General features: G+C 32.2%; 1 protein-coding gene across 2 annotated transcripts in view; it reads right to left on the minus strand.

Moving 5' to 3' along the window:
- Positions 1–23,069, minus strand: part of Sirt6 (sirtuin 6) — a 336,907-nt gene that overhangs the window by 191,788 nt on the left and 122,050 nt on the right. Inside the window, exon 4 of one of the 2 annotated variants that reach the window (XM_072545222.1) lies at positions 17,622–17,714. The exons of the other annotated variant lie outside the window; for it this stretch is intronic. Coding sequence (XP_072401323.1) covers positions 17,622–17,714 — 93 coding nt within the window. The remainder of the gene's footprint in view (positions 1–17,621; positions 17,715–23,069) is intronic. 2 annotated transcript variants of the gene reach the window in all.

Here is a 23,069-nt window from a genome sequence, read left to right on the forward strand (position 1 = left end):
AGAGTAGCCTGGCAAAAGGGCCTTATTTATGTATCTTCGATCCTATTAGTCCAATCGTGACGTACAGTACCTCAAATGGTATCATTTAACTAATAGAATACTACGACGTAGAAATCAAATACATCAAAACGTCAAAAGAACCTTAGGTATATATCTTTGCTCCTATATATGTTATGTCAAAAGAGCCTTAGTTGCGTATCTCCGGTCTTATAGGTCTAATCATGACATATGGAGCATAAAATGATAGGATTTAACGGAGATAATACGATGGTGGAGAGAAATTAAACATGACGGCATCTAATAACACCTTCAACTGGCAGCAATAAAACGAATTAACGCACAGAGGTGTGTGGCATATTACGTGAGAGGATTTAGCGAATACCATACGATTACGTCATATATCTCTTTGCATACGTCCACTTTTAGTTAACCACTTAGTATGTATTCAGTACTTTGCTTTACGGTGTTGAGGCATGGACTCTTAAACAGAAGAATATTAAAAATCTTGAGAGCTTTGAGATGTGATGCTACCGCCGTATACCAAAAATAAGTTGGATAAGGTGGATAAAATTACAAACGAAGAGGTAATACACAAAATAAATAACGATCCAGAAGTTATACTGAATATAAAAAAGAGAAAACTTGAATACTTTGGCCACCTGATGTGAGGACAAAAGTACACATTCCTACAAAATATAATGCAAGGAAACATCCAAGGACGCAGAAATCCAGGCCATAGAAGAATGTCCTGGATGAGAAATTTAAGAGAGTGGTTTGGCTGTACCACTAACGAATTATTCAAAACAGCAGTAAATAAAATGCGAATCGCCCTAATGATATCCAATCTCCGATAGGAGAGGCACTCAAAGAAGAAGATATGATAAACACGAAAAATTTCCAACGTTCGCTGTTAGACATATGCCTTCCGTTCACTGCACACATTTACTACTCCTTGACACTGTGACGAGAATGAGATAGTATTTAACAAATAGAATGACAGAAAACTAAACAAGAGAGTGTGTCAAACGTGGAATGCGTCGTAGAACGTGAAATAGCGTAAAATTATATGATGGCCATAGACGGTTCTTTAATACCCAGCAAAGACTCGCTTTGTAAAGTTACATAGGCAGGATCTGTGCGAGAAAAAGTCGATCATTCGTTTTATAACCCAAACGGGACCATAAAATATTCAACGTTAAAATGTTACATAATGTAACGGTATGACAAATCTTTTTTCTCCCGCACGGGTGCATGCCTGTGTACCTATACAAGGGAAGCCGTACATAAGTTGATCGTAATACATAACTGCAACCACAAGTATCTTGACGACTTGGGTTAGTATATACAGTGCATTCCGTACGTTTTTAAAACATGATTAGGAAATTGTTGACTGGAGGCTATTAAAGAAGTTCTTAAAATTTGCCTTCTTTTCTGTAAATGGAGTGAATATTGTTATCCGTTTAATTTTTTTCCTCAGTTGAATAATTCCTGCTGGTATTTGGTCTAAGCTTACTTCTTTTCCCCATTCAAGCTGTTTCATAGCTAATTATACTACCTCTTTATAGTGCCCTGTTCATCTGTTTTGGTAATTTCGGACTATTTCATCTCTTATAACATAAAACAGTTGTTTCAGATATCTTTATCGCGTTTCCTTTTTTTATGGATGAATATGCTGCCGTTTTCATCTTCTACTATTTCATATGGAGCTACACGATTAACAATTCCAAATCAAGACAATACAAATAACACTCCGAATTATATTATACAACTAATAGTCGAAAAATGAAGAGCAAGAGGTAAATGACCAAGAAGCCGAAATCTTAATGACGAACACAAATATAATCGACTAATCAGACAATTAACATCAGCTCTACATGATGCACGCAATGCCACATTTGAACACTACATTAGTACATTGTCTAAAGAAGATCATTCAGTATGGATAGCAACAAAAACACTTAAAGAGACCTGAACAACACAACCCACCAATTAAGAAAGATGACGTTAGTTGAGGAAGATCAGACCAGGAAAAAATGTCAACATTTTCAGAATACCAGATAATAATATTCAAGCAATAGAACACTGAAAACTTTTGTTTTTAACTGTACGCCCGTGAATGACTTACCATTTTTTAAATAACACTTAATATTGCACTTTTTTATTGTATTTTTTTCATCTTTCAAGATAATTCTTATAGGGATATATTTATTTATAACATACGGTCTTATGGTCTTATTACGGCTTTAAGATTATACGACCTAAATGTATCTTGTACCGCACTGCTAATTAAGAATTATGTTTGTAATGCGATAAGAGGTCCGGATATACGAGACACCAGCGACTCATGCAGCACTGAAAAAAAAACCGACAGGAATCTGCATTTCTATAAAAAAATAGATTAATTTGTTTTGTGTATTAATTTAGTTTAGTTTAGTCGAACAAGAGTTGCAGTAAAAGATTTTTCTAAATATAGAATGTAAACCATATTTCCAATGCTTTGTGAAAGAGAACCAGTTTATAATATTCCGGACGACGTAATAACACCTTATTTTAGAATATTGGTCGATGAATTGAAATCATTGTTCAAGAAACGAATTATTCATGTGCAGATGTTTTACTATAAAAACATGTACATCGATTAAAAAATTTGCAACCAGTTACTCACGATGAAACTTAACCCCATTATTGATTTTACAAGTGATAAAATGGGTCGACAAAAGACCAGTTTTAATCCTTACAACATTTAAACATAATAGTTGTATCTTGGTTTATTCAAATGAAAAGAAAAATTATACACAAGTACTAAAACCACAAACTATTCTCGATTATAACTTGGTGAAAAAGAGTGTTGATTTTAGTGATCAAGTGGCTTCTTACCAAAGCCCAATACGCAAAATTCTGAAGTGGTAACAGAAAGTGGCAGTGGAATTAATATTTAATACCGCAGTAGTCAATGCTTAGTTGCTAAATAATAGAAAACGTAAAAAAAGCGACAACCTATGCTTGAGTTCAGACTGGAGTTCGCGAAGGCATTTGCAAATAAAGAAATGTTGTAACCCTCAAAAGATGTTACAAAATTTTAAGAAGAAGCATGACTAATAGAAGTACCGATAGAAAAGTTAAAAAAGTTAAAACATATTCTGAAGAATGTGATGGCAAAACTGCAATATGTCTAGTGTGCTTCAATGAAGCACATTAAAAAACAATTTTACTTATACAGGAACTATTATTGAGTAAAAACGTATTGTGCTTCAAGTGGCCTTATAGTATTGGAAGTCGTAAGTTGATAGTTTCTAGTAGAACGTTTTTATTGTTAATTACCTCCGTAAAAGTGAGTTATAGTATTTATAAAAAAATGGATGTAAATAATATGCCTACGACATCTAAAAAAGCTAGATGTGAACATAAACGTAGATTGACCACTGCTGAATTACAATCATTGTTAGAAGCATCATGACAGTCAAGATCCCTAGCCTTGCCGTTGTTAATATAACATTTCAAAATTTTTTTGATAGATTTAAGAATCCATCAATGTTTTCAAAAGTTAAATTATAAAACAAATTAATATAAAATTACTTAAATTGGGAATCTTCCGGCATTCTGTGTTTTTGCTGATTTATTTAGTAAATTAATATTTGATGTATCTTCACCATACTAATATCTTAATGCTACAGATCTTTTAAAGGTAAGATTGTTTACTTAATTGTTTTTTATATTAGATGTATCGCTAATACCATTCTTTAAGACGAACTGATGATGCCCATTGAACAGTGGGCGAAACGTATTCAATAAAAGATAAACTAGCACAACTCTTTTCTTTTTTTTATCTCCAAATTTGACCGAAAATATCCCTTTCACTTACGAGTGCACATTTTTTATATTAAATTAAACGGTCATATTCCTTAAAGATGTCTTAATGTACAGAGGGATTCTAGGCTAAGACTAAGCGCATCTATGGAGAAACTACAGTGAAGAAACTCAAGAGATGGACAAATTTAGTTGAAAAGTTAGCTACAGCTGAAGCAAGAAGAACTTTCTTATTAGAATGTAGGAGAACACGGAAGATTCCCAGATTTATCATTGATTGTACTTCTACAATTCTTTCTTCTACCACGGGGACCATTAGTCCCACTATTCAACACCTGAGTCAATCACTTAACAGGCAGGTGAGGGCACGATTGCTTAATTTTCATATTTCGAAGGTTCATTCAGACATTAAATTCATTACTAATCAAATTAAAAATATCACTGAGTTCTTAGACCAGGTTCTTCCTGTCCCTTTACTTGACACTTTTGAGACTTCTTTACACAGAAAATTCAATTTCTATTACCAGAAATCAATCTTACGCCTTCAAAAGAAGTTAGATAATTTAGATACCCCGGAGTTTCACAAAATTCCTTTTAATCCTAAATGGATTAAAAATCTTTCCAATGTTGATGTTCCTCAAGACATTCTTAAACTTTTATCTTTGGGACCAAAATTTGGCCTTCAACCATCTTTCAGGGATTATTCCGTTAATAGGATTCTTGCTGATGTTGAGAATATTTTGTCATATGCAGATGACTCAGACCTTTTATCCCTTAGGTCTTATTCCAATAACATTTTATTGAATTATACCAAACGTCCTAAGCATTCCATATCGATCATTGATAGTGTATATAGGGAAACAGTATCTTTTTTAAAAAATCACCCAAACCTTTTGGTCCTCACTAGCGATAAGGGTAATGCCACAGTTCTCATGGATAGAGATCAATACATATCTCTTAGCCAGTCCTTGTTGGACGATAGTCGTTATTATCAACTCCTTCCCTCCAACCCTTGCTCTAAGTTTACTAATAGAATAAACAAGTTTATTACGCATTTAAAGGATATTAAGGTCATAAACAAAACCATAGCTAAATATCTGCATAACTATGATGGTTATTCACCAAGATTTTACTGTTTACCTAAAATACATAAACCAACTCTTAGTATGAGACCTATTGTTTCTTCTATTAATTCACCAAATATACACATTGCTAAATTTCTAACTGATATTCTATCTAAATCCTATGATTATCATAATTCTTATAATATTTTTGATTCTTTTCAATTTTAATGCATTTATTAACAATTTTAAACTACCACTTAATTACATTTTGGTGAGCTTTGATGTAGTATCACTTTTCACTAACCTTCCTTTTTCTAGTGTTCTCACTTCTTTAAGGAATCATTGGAACACTATCCAACCAAACTCCCCCGTTTCCTGGGACGTATTTGCAGAACTTTTGCAATTAGTGTTTGACACTAATTTTTTGATTTTCAATGATAAATATTACTTACAAATTTTTGGTACACCAATGGGTTCATCCATATCTCCCATCCTTGTTAACTTTGTCCTTGCTGACTTGATATCTGAATGTTTGGGTCTTATTGATTTCCATATCCCTTTTGTTAAACGGTATGTTGATGACCTTTTGTTAGCCTTACCCTTTGACAAAGTAGAGTCTACCTTATCGATTTTTAATGATTTTGATCCTCACTTACAGTTTACTTATGAACTTGAGGATCCTTCTAACAATAGTATTCCTTTCTTAGACATGCGTGCCTTTAGAAATAATGACAATACACAAACTACAAGTTGGTACAGGAAACCTATGGCTAGTAATAGGTTCCTTAACTATCATTCTTGCCATCCGTTCAAATACAAAATAAATCTTATAAAAGCACTCAGCTGTAGGGTACATAGGTTAACACATCCTAACAACAAAAGGGATTCTCTTTTGTTACTCAGAAGTATACTATCTGACAATTCTTACCCTACATCTCTCATGAATAAATACCTTTTTTCAACAAGTTTTGGGTCTTCTATTGATGATTTACCTAATGGCGATCAACTTAGAATGATTTCTAATAATATTATGAACAACAATACTCTACTTTCTCCTAACATTGCAACTTCCACCACCCATTACTCTTCACTACCCTATTTCCCATATGTTACTGAAAAGCTTATTAAATTGTACAAACAGAACAATATCCCGGTTAAGATTGCTATCAATAATTCTAAGACTGTCAGGAACTTGTTTTCTAAAATTAAAACACCTCTTTCCTTTTTGGAACAAGTGAATGTAGTCTATCAAATACCCTGTTCTGAATGTGATGCATGTTATATTGGTCAAACTGGCCGTTCCCTTAAAGGACGCCTTACTTCACATCGTAGTGACATTAAACTTTCTAAACATACTTGTGCCCTTGCAGAACATGCAATTAACACCAAACATATTGTGAATTTTGATGATGTTCGAATTCTCTGTAGAGAACGTAACCTTAATAAGAGACAGTTTATGGAGATGTGTCATATTTTAAAACAACCTAATGCATTAAATAAGAGAACTGATATCAGCAACTTAAGCCAAATTTACCATGCACTAATACTACAAAATTGATTCTTCCGTATTCTACTTTTAAATTATTGGTTTCTTCTTCAACTTCTTTTATTATATCATAACATTTATGTTGGCATCTACAAAACTTTTCCTTCAATCTCACCATCTGATTGCCAGTTCTGACATTCGAACTTTCAAATACTTTATTTTGCATGATATGATCATGGCAGTCAAGATCCCTAGCCTTGCCGTTGTTAATATAACATTTCAAAATTGACAATTACATTTTTTTGATAGATTTAAGAATCCATCAATGTTTTCAAAAGTTAAATTATAAAACAAATTAATGTAAAATTACTTAAATTGGGAATCTTCCGGCATTCTGTGTTTTTGCTGATTTATTTAGTAAATTAATATTTGATGTATCTTCACCATACTAATATCTTACTGCTACAGATCTTTTAAAGGTAAGATCGTTTACTTAATTGTTTTTTATATTAGATGTATCGCTAATACCATTCTTTAAGACGAACTGATGATGCCCATTGAACAGTGGGCGAAACGTATTCAATAAAAGATAAATTAGCACAACTCTTTTCTTTTTTTATCTCCAAATTTGACCGAAAATATCCCTTTCACTTACGAGTGCACATTTTTTATATTAAATTAAACGGTCATATTCCTTAAAGATGTCTTCATGTACAGAGGGATTCTATGCTAAGACTAAGCGCATCTATGGAGAAACTACAGTGAAGAAACTCAAGAGATGGACAAATTTAGTTGAAAAGTTAGCTACAGCTGAAGCAAGAAGAACTTTCTTATTAGAATGTAGGAGAACACGGAAGATTCCCAGATTTATCATTGATTGTACTTCTACAATTCTTTCTTCTACCACGGGGACCATTAGTCCCACTATTCAACACCTGAGTCAATCACTTAACAGGCAGGTGAGGGCACGATTGCTTAATTTTCATATTTCGAAGGTTCATTCAGACATTAAATTCATTACTAATCAAATTAAAAATATCACTGAGTTCTTAGACCAGGTTCTTCCTGTCCCTTTACTTGACACTTTTGAGACTTCTTTACACAGAAAATTCAATTTCTATTACCAGAAATCAATCTTACGCCTTCAAAAGAAGTTAGATAATTTAAATACCCCGGAGTTTCACAAAATTCCTTTTAATCCTAAATGGATTAAAAATCTTTCCAATGTTGATGTTCCTCAAGACATTCTTAAACTTTTATCTTTGGGACCAAAATTTGGCCTTCAACCATCTTTCAGGGATTATTCCGTTAATAGGATTCTTGCTGATGATGAGAATATTTTGTCATATGCAGATGACTCAGACCTTTTATCCCTTAGGTCTTATTCCAATAACATTTTATTGAATTATACCAAACGTCCTAAGCATTCCATATCGATCATTGATAGTGTATATAGGGAAACAGTATCTTTTTTAAAAAATCACCCAAACCTTTTGGTCCTCACTAGCGATAAGGGTAATGCCACAGTTCTCATGGATAGAGATCAATACATATCTCTTAGCCAGTCCTTGTTGGACGATAGTCGTTATTATCAACTCCTTCCCTCCAACCCTTGCTCTAAGTTTACTAATAGAATAAACAAGTTTATTACGCATTTAAAGGATATTAAGGTCATAAACCAAACCATAGCTAAATATCTGCATAACTATGATGGTTATTCACCAAGATTTTACTGTTTACCTAAAATACATAAACCAACTCTTAGTATGAGACCTATTGTTTCTTCTATTAATTCACCAAATATACACATTGCTAAATTTCTAACTGATATTCTATCTAAATCCTATGATTATCATAATTCTTATAATATTTTTGATTCTTTTCAATTTAGTGCATTTATTAACAATTTTAAACTACCACTTAATTACATTTTGGTGAGCTTTGATGTAGTATCACTTTTCACTAACCTTCCTTTTTCTAGTGTTCTCACTTCTTTAAGGAATCATTGGAACACTATCCAACCAAACTCCCCCGTTTCCTGGGACGTATTTGCAGAACTTTTGCAATTAGTGTTTGACACTAATTTTTTGATTTTCAATGATAAATATTACTTACAAATTTTTGGTACACCAATGGGTTCATCCATATCTCCCATCCTTGTTAACTTTGTCCTTGATGACTTGATATCTGAATGTTTGGGTCTTATTGATTTCCATATCCCTTTTGTTAAACGGTATGTTGATGACCTTTTGTTAGCCTTACCCTTTGACAAAGTAGAGTCTACCTTATCGATTTTTAATGATTTTGATCCTCACTTACAGTTTACTTATGAACTTGAGGATCCTTCTAACAATAGTATTCCTTTCTTAGACATGCGTGTCTTTAGAAATAATGACAATACACTAACTACAAGTTGGTACAGGAAACCTATGGCTAGTAATAGGTTCCTTAACTATCATTCTTGCCATCCGTTCAAATACAAAATAAATCTTATAAAAGCACTCAGCTGTAGGGTACATAGGTTAACACATCCTAACAACAAAAGGGATTCTCTTTTGTTACTCAGAAGTATACTATCTGACAATTCTTACCCTACATCTCTCATAAATAAATACCTTTTTTCAACAAGTTTTGGGTCTTCTATTGATGATTTACCTAATGGCGATCAACTTAGAATGATTTCTAATAATATTATGAACAACAATACTCTACTTTCTCCTAACATTGCAACTTCCACCACCCATTACTCTTCACTACCCTATTTCCCATATGTTACTGAAAAGCTTATTAAATTGTACAAACAGAACAATATCCCGGTTAAGATTGCTATCAATAATTCTAAGACTGTCAGGAACTTGTTTTCTAATATTAAAACACCTCTTTCCTTTTTGGAACAAGTGAATGTAGTTTATCAAATACCCTGTTCTGAATGTGATGCATGTTATATTGGTCAAACTGGCCGTTCCCTTAAAGGACGCCTTACTTCACATCGTAGTGACATTAAACTTTCTAAACATACTTGTGCCCTTGCAGAACATGCAATTAACACCAAACATACTGTGAATTTTGATGATGTTCGAATTCTCTGTAGAGAACGTAACCTTAATAAGAGACAGTTTATGGAGATGTGTCATATTTTGAAACAACCTAATGCATTAAATAAGAGAACTGATATCAGCAACTTAAGCCAAATTTACCATGCACTAATACTACAAAATTGATTCTTCCGTATTCTACTTTTAAATTATTGGTTTCTTCTTCAACTTCTTTTATTATATCATAACATTTATGTTGGCATCTACAAAACTTTTCCTTCAATCTCACCATCTGATTGTCAGTTCTGACATTCGAACTTTCAAATACTTTATTTTGCATGATATGATCATGACAGTCAAGATCCCTAGCCTTGCCGTTGTTAATATAACATTTCAAAATTGACAATTACATTTTTTTGATAGATTTAAGAATCCATCAATGTTTTCAAAAGTTAAATTATAAAACAAATTAATATAAAATTACTTAAATTGGGAATCTTCCGGCATTCTGTGTTTTTGCTGATTTATTTAGTAAATTAATATTTGATGTATCTTCACCATACTAATATCTTAATGCTATAGATCTTTTAAAGGTAAGATCGTTTACTTAATTGTTTTTTATATTAGATGTATCGCTAATACCATTCTTTAAGACGAACTGATGATGCCCATTGAACAGTGGGCGAAACGTATTCAATAAAAGATAAAGTAGCACAACTCTTTTCTTTTTTATCTCCAAATTTGACCGAAAATATCCCTTTCACTTACGAGTGCACATTTTATATATATATATATATATATATATATATATATATATATATATATATATATATATATATATAAATATATATATAACTGTTTTGGATGGGTTGGAGTCAATAAAAGGGCTATTGGTTAACTATTGTGTTAATCTCGAGCTTTCAATTGTGTTTACAATTATTATCAAGAGCTAAAAAAGACAAAATATCTTACAAGGTTGAACTAGAAAGAAAAAACAATTTTTGTTAACTTACCAAATAAAAATCAGTTTAGTACGTAATAATTGCTGCTAATACATCTTAAAAATAATTAATACAAAAATGTCTTAATCTAATGAATGCTTCTCTGAAAATTTTTTATAATTTTGAAAACATTTTTTTAATACAAAAATAATTGAATTTATAAATAAGTTAAAATAGCAACCAATTACAAATAAGAATCAATGTCATAAATGCCAACATAAAATTTTTATTTTTGACAATTATATTGCCAAAAGTAAAATTTCGTTTAAACATTCTTTTTTGTTTAGTAACAACAAAGAAGATTTATTCACCGTTGACAGATGTCTGAAAAAATGTAACAGATATATGGAGAAATTAAATATGACATTTTACAAGTTTTATATATAAATCATAAAGAAAGAATATAATTATAAATTTTGCTTGGATTTTGAATTTCTGATCTTTTGTTTAAATTATTATCACTTTTGCTAATACAAACCATTTCCAAAAAAGTCCTTTTAAATTTATTATTCACTACATAAAATTTTAATGTTATCAAAATCCATAATATGGTCTTTATCGATTTCTTCCGGTCTCACCAACATATTCAGCCTCACACTGAGTACAACCAATGCTGTATACTAAATTTTTTCAAATTTGTCTATAGGATATTTAGTTTTGGAATATAAAGATGAAATAGTTTTGATGTTCTTTGTTGCTATTTTTATATTGTCAATAACCTTTAGTGTTTGTATTAATTTAGGTGTTAATGATGGTATAAAAGGCAGTGAATGATAACTCTTATCCAACACCATTAGTGAATAAGATTTTGTTTAATACTATCCATAACGAAGATACTTCACCTTCCTTCGCGACTAAAATGCTGATCCGGATGTCTTAAGTGGGAACCCAGTCTCGGATACTCCTATCAACAAATATTTTTCATTACCATATTTCAGAGATATCACTCCGGCGTTAACAAGGATTCTGAAAAGTGTTGAAAATAGCTTTGGTAATAATAATAACAACATTAAACTTAATGTGGCTTGTAGATCAGCCCTAACAATTAATAATCTTTATTCTAAGATAAAAGATAAGACTCCCATAGATAGGATTAGTAACATTGTCTACAACATTCCATGCCTCTCTTGCAGCAATTCCTACATCGGCCAAATATCTCAATTATTGAAATCACGTATTACACTACACAAAAGTGATTCTCGACTTCACCCTGACCGCTGTGCATTAGCCAAACATGTCCATTCCACTGGTCATCTCATGGACTATACTAACACTACAATTCTCCACCGTGAGAACAATAAATCTAAAAGAGAGTTCATTGAAATGTATATATTATATTTTCCTTAACGATTTCTCCATCAATGTTAAGAGTGACATTAAGAATCTAAGCGATATATACCACTTCTTACTTAAATCAAATACCAAGAACAATACAACATCACAGATAACTAACTTGACTGAAATATCGATTAACAACTAACCTACTTTAATAATTAATTTTCATTAACTAAAAAATCGGTTGCCTGTAAAGTCGGTTTTACGGGCGAAGATTTTACGTGACAACGTCTTTTTCTCGGTAGAATATTTATTGTTATTGTGCTGCGCGCGCAGCGGACCGATCATGTTTGAGTGGGAGAGAGACGCAAGGCATTCGCCGGTCCGGCGGGCCTCTCTCTCGTTCGGTGACTCATCGTAACAGACGTGAGCGGGCGTTACACTTTTTCATGAGTGACTCCGAGCCACAACCTAATTCAAGACGTTGTCACGTCAAAAAGATAACATTCCCTTGCTTTTCTTAGATACATCTCAATAAAGGTCGGTACACATATACGAGCCAAACGGTATGCATACGGTATGCGAACGCTATATTCGGTAATGTGTACGGCAGAAAAAACCGCTTGCGTACTGTTTCATCGTGACTCGTCGCGAACCAAATTGTTGCGGTTTATTTCACGACTTCAAAGGAAGCTCGTCTTTCAGTTTGGACGGCGCTTACTAGACGCAGCGAACATTTTTATTGTGTCATCAAATCGACATTGTGTGAATGACGTGTTCCTTCCTAGAGAGACGTGAGAAAACAGTAAACTGATTATTGTACATATTTTTATTTTTGTTAAACAAGCAAAAACAGGAACATAAATCAGTACCCAAATTATAAATTAAATGAATCATTTCGCACATGTGTGTTCGTTGTTGGTTTGTCGCTTTCCATGGATCGAGATAAGTATGCGATCTGTACGATGTAGAATATTTTTCAAGGATCTGTACGCGTACGGTACGTATACCGTTCGGCTCGCATATGTGTACCCACCTTAAGATATTATTATAATAATACATAAACAATATAATTCACTTAAGAAAATCTAAAATAATATTTCCCTATACTAAGATTTAACTTCATTCGGTTTTACCAATGAACATTAACGACATAAAGATTCAAAAGAACTACTTGAATTGTCAGCACATGCGTTCTGGTAATAACAGAATCTCACATTTAAACTTTCTAACAATCAAAAATTTAGTTATTGCCGACAATTCAAAGAATTACCTCCTTTTAAATGTAGTTACATTGGGTTTTAAGTTCAAAGCTACCATACATTTCCAACGTTAAAAAAACTTTTTTTTGCACATAGTAACAAAAAAACACCACTATGTTGTTACTAGCAAAGTTTTTTAACATTCTAACTCTACAATTCTAAGTTACGGTAAGATCAATAATGTTTTTAATAGATAATATATGGTAGCTAATTATAATTTATTCTCTTTCAGCCCTGAAGAAGCCAAATTAATTCTCTTTGGCGAAAACGTTCGGCGAAACAATTGATACTCATTAGAGTCTTTCTTGCAGATTTCCCCAATATTTAAGAGTTTTTATATATATATATATATATATATATATATATATATATATATATATATATATATATATATATATACATGCTAAAATACATATATATATATATATATATATATATATATATATATATATATATATATATATATATATCTAGCGGTTAATGTAAGCTCCGTTCTAAAACGGTATTATACTAACTCCAGTAGAATATACACCGTGTATTTTATTATCTGAGTAGCGCTTTATGTAGACTCCGACCAACACGTAGGATTAAGTGGACTCCACAAAAGGATAAACCATTTTTGGGATCCGTATTTACGATATTGCATATACTTCTAAACTCCTGCGATGTTGCCAATAATTGTATTAGTAGTAGATTTTCAAATTTTACAGCAGGTACATTCTGGAACTTGAAATTTATTTAAATATCCATCAATTTAATCATGGAGGAATTTGAGGACTATTTGGCTAATTTATGTAGTTAAATATAAATTGTTAACCGACATATACCTTTATTTTACTTTTTAGTTTTAATAAGCAAGGCGGTAATTTATATTACTTGCTTTATATATTTTCAAACATAAGAAAGTGTGTATTATAAACTTGGAAAAGCCAAAATTTCCGTTTTTATTAATTAGTATTTTTTATTAAAATGCATTAAAATGCATAAAACATTTAGTACATAAATGTACGTATATCAAATAGAGTAATCGTGTAACAGTTTCTGAAATTAGAAGCCCCTTCGGTAAGATTATAAAGCTTGTTACCACAAAAAATCTACAAGCATGCACAGAGATGAGAGAGACCTACACAGAAGAAGATCTATTTTTAGCGAATGACAGGGCCATCTATGTAGCCAACCATTGAAAATACAAAATTTAAAGCTGTTGGTGTTCCGGACACAGAAAGTAAAATAAGTATAAAAAGAGGTAAAAGTAAAATGAAAAGAAAAATTAAATACTTATATAATATGTAGACCTGAAAGTGCACCGGAGGGTTTGAAATAAGAATTTACCTAAGGAATGAAATAAGAATTTACCTAATATAAAACGGATCTGAAAGAGAACAAAAAACAGATCAAAAAATTAATAGAGATTAAGTACATCCTTAAGTAACATATCGCAAATCCGCCTGCAGTTTTGTTGGGTAGATCGAGTAGCTCGACAGAACTGTTGCCGGTCCCAAGCCCAAATAAAGGAGGAGGGGGTCTACAGCCAGTTTAGCACCCTACTGATAGACTTTAAAACCATACAGCTCATAGAAACAGAATTATGCCTCGGGACAGGAATGATTTCATTACGACGACTAACGGGAGAAAGAGGACAACGAATTTGTAGTAAACGAGAAATACACTTCGCATCGGTGCTTTGAACGTAAAGTCTCTACAAGAGAGCAGAAAATTACAAAAGAGCTTGTAGAAAAAAAATCTAGACATGTGTACGCTAAAAGATACAAAGAAAAAAGGAAAAGGGTCAAATTATTATAGATGACCATCTCATGATTTACAGTGTTGTTGCCAAAGAAACCAGAACCAAAGAAGGAGTCGCTCTGTTAGTACACAAAAATTTTTTACACCAAGTATAAAAATAGTAAGTGTAAAAATTAAACTGGATGTCAAACCTCTGAATGTGATAGCAATTCACGCACCAGAGAACAACAAAGATATTACCACAAGGGAAAACTTCTACGAACACCTTCAGACTGTAATAAACAAGACCCCAAATGATAAATATATAATCATTATGGGTGATGTTAACGCCCGTGTTGGCAATGATTTAGTTCCAGGGATAAAACAGCGATATAACGAAAATATCAGAAATGAAAACGGAAACCTTCTAACGGACCTCTGCATACATTTTTCCCTCACAAAGAACAATATAAATACATTTTTGAAAACAGTAGAGGACAAAGATCTATTATAGACTATATTCTGTTGAATAGAGAGCACTAATATCAGCAGAAATTGGAAGCGATCACAAATTGGTATTGTGCCGAATGAAAACACATATATGTGATAACAAAACACCGAAATACACCACAAAGATAAAAGTCGAAAGCTTACAGGATGACTCCACAAGATACCTATTCCAGAAAAGAAAAACCGAAAAAAACAGAAATACATATATCACAGAAAGTGATGGAGTCGAAGAAAGCTGGGCAAAAGTTAAGTCTAATATCTTAGCCTCGGCCAAGAAAGTTCTTGGTAAAAGAAATAGAAATAAAGTGAAGGAAAAATGTAAAGAAAACAAAAAAGCTTACCTGAAATACATGTCAACCAAAACACAAGAGGCATAACATAATTACAAGATAATTAGAAACGAAACACATGCACTTATAAGAAAAATAAAAAATGGTCACTGGGAACGTTTTTCGAAAGAAATGGAACATAATTTTTCTCGTCTGCAAAAGGAAATATAGCGCTTCATCAGACGTCAAAGAACGGAGGTAAAGTAACTAATAGAACTAAAATACATAGAAAATGATACGTGGATTGACTACCTAAAAAAGCTATATACAGGAGAAGAACAAACGAGGCTAGAACCGGAAACATCAGAAATTACAACATATAAAGAACTTAATATAAATGTACAGGAAGTTCGGAAAATACTTGAAAACCTGAGTCAGAATAGAGGGACAACTTACAGAACCTATAGAAATAGGCAGCAGAATAAGACAAGGGGATTCGTTGAGATTGAGCCCCATGCTCTTCAATTTGATCATGGATCAAATCATCAAAAGCGTTAACAAACGAAGAGGATACAGAATGGGAAACAAAGAAATTAAAATACTCCGTTACGCAGATGACGCAATATTAATAGCCCAAGATGAAGATAGTTTGCAAAGACTGGTCCACAAATTTAACATAAGAGCAAAAGAATTTAATATGACAATCTCATCTCAGAAAACTAAAACAATAGTAGTCAGCAAAGGACCACAGATGTAACATAGAAATTGATGGCATTAGCAGAAACAAGACCCGACACAGCCACAACGCAAAGAATAATGGACGCGGCAGAGATGAGAGTACTGAGAAGAATTACAGGAAATACTCTGAGAAATCGAAAAGAAAATGTAACGTATAGTGTATAAATGAATGGATACAAAATAGAAAAAAAGAATGGAATAACCACATAGGTAATGGAAATAAAATACCTGGCATTATGAATTTATTATGACAATTTCATCTCAGAAAACTAAAACAATAGTAGTCACCAAAGAACCAACTAGATGTAAAATAGAAATTGATGGCATCAGTATTGAACAAATAATGGAAATAAAATACCTGGGAATTACACTGTCTAGCTACGGAGACCTGGACAAAGAAGTGAGAGATCAAGTACTAAAAGCAAATAGACTGGCAGGATGGCTTAATAACACTATATGGCTAAACAGACACATTAACACTGAGATGATATCAATTTATAAAGCCAGTCTAAGACAAATAATGACATATGCCTCAGAAACAAGACCCGACACAGCCACAACGCAAAGAATAATGGAAACGGCAGAGATGAGAGTACTGAGAACAATTATACGAAATACGCTGAGAAATCAAAAGAGACGTGAAGACATTAGAAGAAAATGTAACGTAAAGTGTATAAATGAATTGACACAAAATAGAAAAAAAGAATGGAATAATCATATAAGCAGAATGGAGGAGACCCGTGACGTCAAAATTGCAAGAGATAAGTCACGAATCGGCAGAAGAAGTATCGTACGATCGCGCAAAAGATGAAGTGATAACCTTCCACAGAGGTATTATTCCGCCAATGAACAAGTAAAATTGCTTATAAAGAGTTTAAACCAAGTGACAGAAAAAAAATTATATATACATTTACTTCTAAATGATTAAGGTCTATAAAATTATTATTAAAGTTAAAGCTTATACAAGCGACAAAGTTTTTAAAACAATTAGACCGAACATAATATCATAACTGTAAAACATAATATATACGGAAACAATAAAGAAATAGATATGTTTAGGGGTTATGAAACCGCTTGTCGTCTGCCATGAATTTTATTACAGAATCAAGTTACCATGACACCAAAATATTTTGTCTGAGTAATGACTTACTACGATAAAAAGAAATAGAATACTTTTATAATACACAACGTTATAAAGGTGAAACTATGAAAAGATATACATATAATATAATAATGATATATATGATGATTCATAAACGCATGTTAATAACAATTGGTAATAAAGACATAAAGATACCCACTAGAAAGTTTATAATTTCAAAACGACAGTAAAATAAAGTTCAATTAAAAGGTTCAAATCGCGACATAATATGAAATAATTCAACAGAAAGTAAAAGTACTTGATGTATAGGACATGCATGCAACAAAATATTGTGTATTGTACTTTACCATGTAGGATGGACGCAGCAAAACACTAGCACGTAACTAAAGACGTTAGAACTCCAATACAGGTCTGTGTGGTTTGGCAAGTGAACAGCTTTCCTTGAAAAAAGAAAAAAATGGGGTTTTATTGAATTTATTTTGCCAAGTTGACGCTACCGTGGGCGGTAATTACCCTGCGACCTGCACTTTTAAAAGAGAACCATTCTTTTTTCTATGGACAAGACTCACTCACACTCACTCTTTAAAATACAATGTATGAATAAAAGGTCATTTGTTTGAAACAATATATTTAGCACCGTCTAATTGTTCAATAGTGTCTGGGTTTTTGTAACCGATATCTTGGCCTACTATACGGAGAGAATCAAAACTAATAAAAACCCTGTTAGTATTTTAACAATGTTTATAACAGTTTCAACAATAAAAGAAGCTATCACACAGTTAAAAACTATGACCCCTATGGAAAAAATATAGTAGACTATGACTACATTTGTGCTTTAGCACTTATAGTAAGAACAAGATAAAAATCTAAATACCTACGTAAATATATTAACAAGAAGTTATTAAAACTTTTGTTCGTTATCAGTAAAAGAAAGCGCATTTCAGAATATATTATGAAAAATGTTGTTAATATTACAATATCAAGTACCTTTATATAACAATAGGAATACAAAAATAAAAAAAAAACAACTTACCTTTGCAAAACAACAATCAATCACTTCATTTTATCACGAAAAATTTAAAAATTGCAATGTAATTGAACCCAGTTTGAGAGATTTGTTCACTCCTTAAGATTACGTTCGGTTGTAACAATTGATTGGAGCGAGGTGTATTAATTCCAGTGTAGACAGGAATTATTCCACCGCGCTCCAATGCTCCAGACTATCTCTTTTTCCCCTATGGCACTCTGATGCGCGATAGTAGCACAACTATCAGCTAAATGTTCTTTATGTGGAAGTTCTGGTAATAGAACTCCAACATGGTTCTCCTGTAAATTGTAAAACTTATTCTTAGATTACGACAACCTTCTTAGTATTCAGGTACAAGATACCGTCCACAAGTATGTGATTATGTGTGGAACAACATCGATAGTTTTTAGCTTTGGATGTATTTGAGTCACATCTTGCTATAGCAGATTTACCCTAAAAAGTTTAGTTTTATGCACAATTATCACATTTGCTCTGGAAATGACGTATAAATATACATTTTTAAAAATTGTGTAGATTTATCAATTTAAAACGTTCTTTGTTGTCTTCTGAATCTTCATTTCCATTCGTTCCTATCTAAGCACATGTTATCCACAAGGTACTTCTTCATTTTTTATTCACTACTCTTTTTGCTATGGCTTTCCTCATTTTATTTATTCATATCGTTCTCACTCATAACACATATTGGGTAGTTTATTGTTTCATTAAACTTTTTCTGTATATATCCGTATCATATAAGTTTTCTAGTTATTATAGCGTATAAAGTGTATGTTAATTTCATTGTATTGCTTATATTTTCAATATTAATTCTTTCCAATCAAAATTTTCGAGCAGCTCTGAAATATTGGCCCATTTTTGTTGCTTTTGTCACTGTTTCTCCTTTCTTTTAACTACAACTTTTCTCCACGTTGATCGGTCTTCTACATATCTGCAATCAAATGAAATATTAACTTTTTGAGATATCCGATTTTGTGTCCGATCTACCTTAGTCGTTAAAATTTATTCTCCTGGACAATATCATTATAAGAGCTTTCTTCATTCAGTATCTGTTCTTAATCTATACGGATTTGTAGCATTATACTAATAAGGCCTTATTTGTTTTATTCATTCTTCCTAATTTGCATCAATATATTAAAATAGGTCTGAAGTTTGTATTATGCTCTTTATTCCTTCAGTGACGGCATTATTAACTGTGATTATTGATCCAATAATATTTAAGTGTTCCATACTTTCGAAATTGCAGTTGTAGACTTTTTTGTTTTATCTAGATTTATTTAATTGGCGTCTTCTGTGTATTTGCTTGTATTTGGTTTTCACTTCGTTGATGTTTTAGTTTCTTATGAAATCGATATCATCAGCATTATGTTAGGAGCTGCTTTGTACATTGGACCGTTAACGGATTACATGTTAAATGGAAGTTATATCTATTTTGGTAAGCTGTTCGTTAATTTTTTAACTATTTGAATCGAGAATTTGTATTTTATTAGATCTCTGGTTTATTTATTTTATATGTCTAATGTTTTGTTTCCTGTATCGTTACTACAAGGATTTTGCTGGATACCGACATAGGGAACCTGGTGGTACGTACATGATGTTTTGATTACCAACAGTAGAAAATTTGTCCTGCTGTAAAATCATGATTATTTTACTACAAAATATAATGTTGTTTAATAATAATAAAGTTGTTTCACTTTGCTTTCTCCATCGAGGTCGCAGTGAGACTGCTACCATTATACCTTCTGGTATTTAATATTTTGCCGATCAAGCAACACTTCCTATAGTCATTAACTTGGTACTTATATCTCTACTCCCCGGTTTCAGCAAGCAGTCACCAAACTATTAAAACTGCTACATTCATGCTTCCTATTATCCAACGATTAGCCAGTCCAGGACTATATGCATTATTATGGTACTGATATTGCTGCTGCCCCTCATAAGTAAATAGAATATGCAAGGGCGATTTTGGCAATTTAATAGGATTTTTGTGAGTTAGAATATAATTTCTCCGAGAAAGTAAAGAATATCTATCCGCTATCCGGATTTAATCCATAGATTAAATATTAGAATACTATAGAATAATGCTATTAGCAGCAAAAAAAAACGATATAGTAGTCAGTAACGAGAAAACCAAATAAATGTTCATTAACAGACAAAAGGGACGATGTAGTAGGGCATATAACTTAACAATAGACCCCTATAATTTTGAAAGATAGGAGCGTTTTAGATATCGCAGATAATGTTTTCACATAAGAGATCAAAGGGAAAATTTAGGTAGCAAACTGATATATGTATAACCCACATATGAATTTTAAATCCAGAAGTCTAATACGAACTACTAAAATGAGGATATATAAAATAATGTAAGTAAAACTCAGGTATTAATTAGATCAGGATTGCTAGGAAAACCCCCAGAAGTGTTTTACGACCGGGAACTAATGCTAAGGTCAAACAGGTATATAAAGATTGCAACGTCGTACAGGAAACTAAATCTCAACGCCAAAGTTATTGTTTTGCACTCTGTATTGATTTGTGATTCATAAGATTCATATATTTCTCTAAGAATTCTTCTTTCTGCGACGCTCAATCGGCTCTTATTTTGTTTTTTCATTGTCCGTGTTTCACTTACATACGTAGATTCTTATTTTTGGTACTGCGGGATGTATTTTTGGATTTAATTTTTTTGCTTAAAACGTAGCAATTACCAGCTTGTATTCTGTTGTTATTCTCTTTTGTAGTGTTTTTATTAAAAGTGCTCTTAAATCCCAAATATTTAGACCGATGAACCATTTCAAAGTTGTACTAGTCTATTGAAATATTATGTCCTATCCTGTTTCGTAGTGCTCTTCTTATGATAGCCATATATTTTTTTGTCATCGTTGATTTGGAGGACCCTTCTTTGCGCTTTTTCCTATTAAATGTCTTAATGTTTTTTTTACTAATAATTATACTTGCTACTATATTTAACTCATCGTCGAAAGTCTGTATAATGTAAGGACCTTGCTTATTAAACTGAGATTTTCTGTATTTACTTTGCGGGTGATGCTCTCCAACACGATGGTAAACACGATTGGAGACACGGCATCTTCCTGTTTGAGGCCACTGTATATTTGAAAGTAAGTTGACAGTTAATTTCCTTAGGTATGCCTAGTTCTGCCATAGCATTTTAGTTACAATCTTAGTTACAATTACATAACTAGTTTAATGTTTTTTTTATTCCTAACATTTTTTATTATGTATATAATACTGAATATTTGATCAATGGTTCATTCAGTTTTTTCTAATTTCATACTAATCTTTCCTAATTTCACATTTGTTGTTGCTGTCTGTCAAAGAAAACACCATTTTCCGGAGCTGATGCTATGATTTATATTTGTTGTTAAAATTACTTTGCTGCTGTATCGAGTACCGTTTACTGGTATATGAATTTGGTTACGAATTTATCTTGTGTGCTGAACTCTATTAAATCTTTTACTGCGAATTGAAAAGAATGTTTTAACCTTTATTTGTAACATTTTTATCGTTAAAGTTCAGTGAAATATTTTACGTTTATCTAAATAAGTATTTACTATATTGTATAATGATTGTACATGTTTCCTGTTTGAGATCAATGTACATTTGCAAATAAGTCGATAATTTTCCTTGAAATATTACTTTGCTTGTACGTTACTCCTTGTTAAATTAAGTAATTTCTTAGGTAAGCCTAATTACGCCATAGTATTCCATTGTTTTATTCTTATGATTATATCATGTGTTTGTTCAAAATCTATAAATAACTAGTTTAATGTTTTTTTTGTATTCCCAACATTTCTCATTAACTGCCTAATTGTGAATAATTGATCAACGATTTATTAAGTTTTTCTAATTCCACACTAACAGTCTCCTATTTGATAGGTCACCTATTCACCCAATCGTTATAGGTTTATTAGAAAAAAATCTGTATATCCTAATAATTAATATATAGCTTATACCGCTATAGTTTGTGCAGTACATTTTATCATCCCTTTTATGTATGGGTATGCTTTTCAGCAAGTTGGTATTTGCTCTTACTTTTAAATTGACAGATTAGCTGTTTAACTGCCTGTACTGAACTTTCTTCTTCATGTTGCAAATATATATAAAAATTAATAAAAACCACTCTGACATACCGTTGACTGAAATATTGGAGACCCTATATTATTCAATCAATGGAAATACTAAGATCACACGGGGGGAATATTATGGGTTATTTCTGGTTTCGTCATAATTTACACTAGTAAGTAAGTTCGTGTAACCTTCTGGCTAAGGTCTAGTGTTAGGGTTTTCAGGTCGCGCAAGCGCCCCTAACATGACTTAACGACTACTTTCGTAGCTGGGACCGACGGCTTTACGTGCCCTCCGAAGCACGGTGGCAGCGCAGTTAAATTAGAAATTGAAAATTTTGTCGGTGCCAGGATTCGAACCCGGCCCTTCAGCTTGTTAAGCCAGTAACACAGCCACTGAGCTACGGCTGCCACATAATTTACACTGAAAATAATAACAAGAGAGTGCTCTCACTTCCACATGTTGAAATTGATATATAGTACCAACAGATGCTAGTTATATACCATCAGTACTAATAAAATGGAAACTATTAAATTAATGTCAATTTCATTTAATCAAACGTACTAACCTTAAACATGGTCATTTAAGGAAACACCTCAAAAATATTGACAAAAAATTTAAAATAGCTTAAGCGTTATACAAGTAACAGAGCAGCAAAGCTCACAGCATG

This window comes from Diabrotica undecimpunctata, chromosome 1 (assembly GCF_040954645.1).
Source record: "Diabrotica undecimpunctata isolate CICGRU chromosome 1, icDiaUnde3, whole genome shotgun sequence".
NCBI classification, from domain to species: Eukaryota; Metazoa; Arthropoda; class Insecta; order Coleoptera; family Chrysomelidae; genus Diabrotica; species Diabrotica undecimpunctata.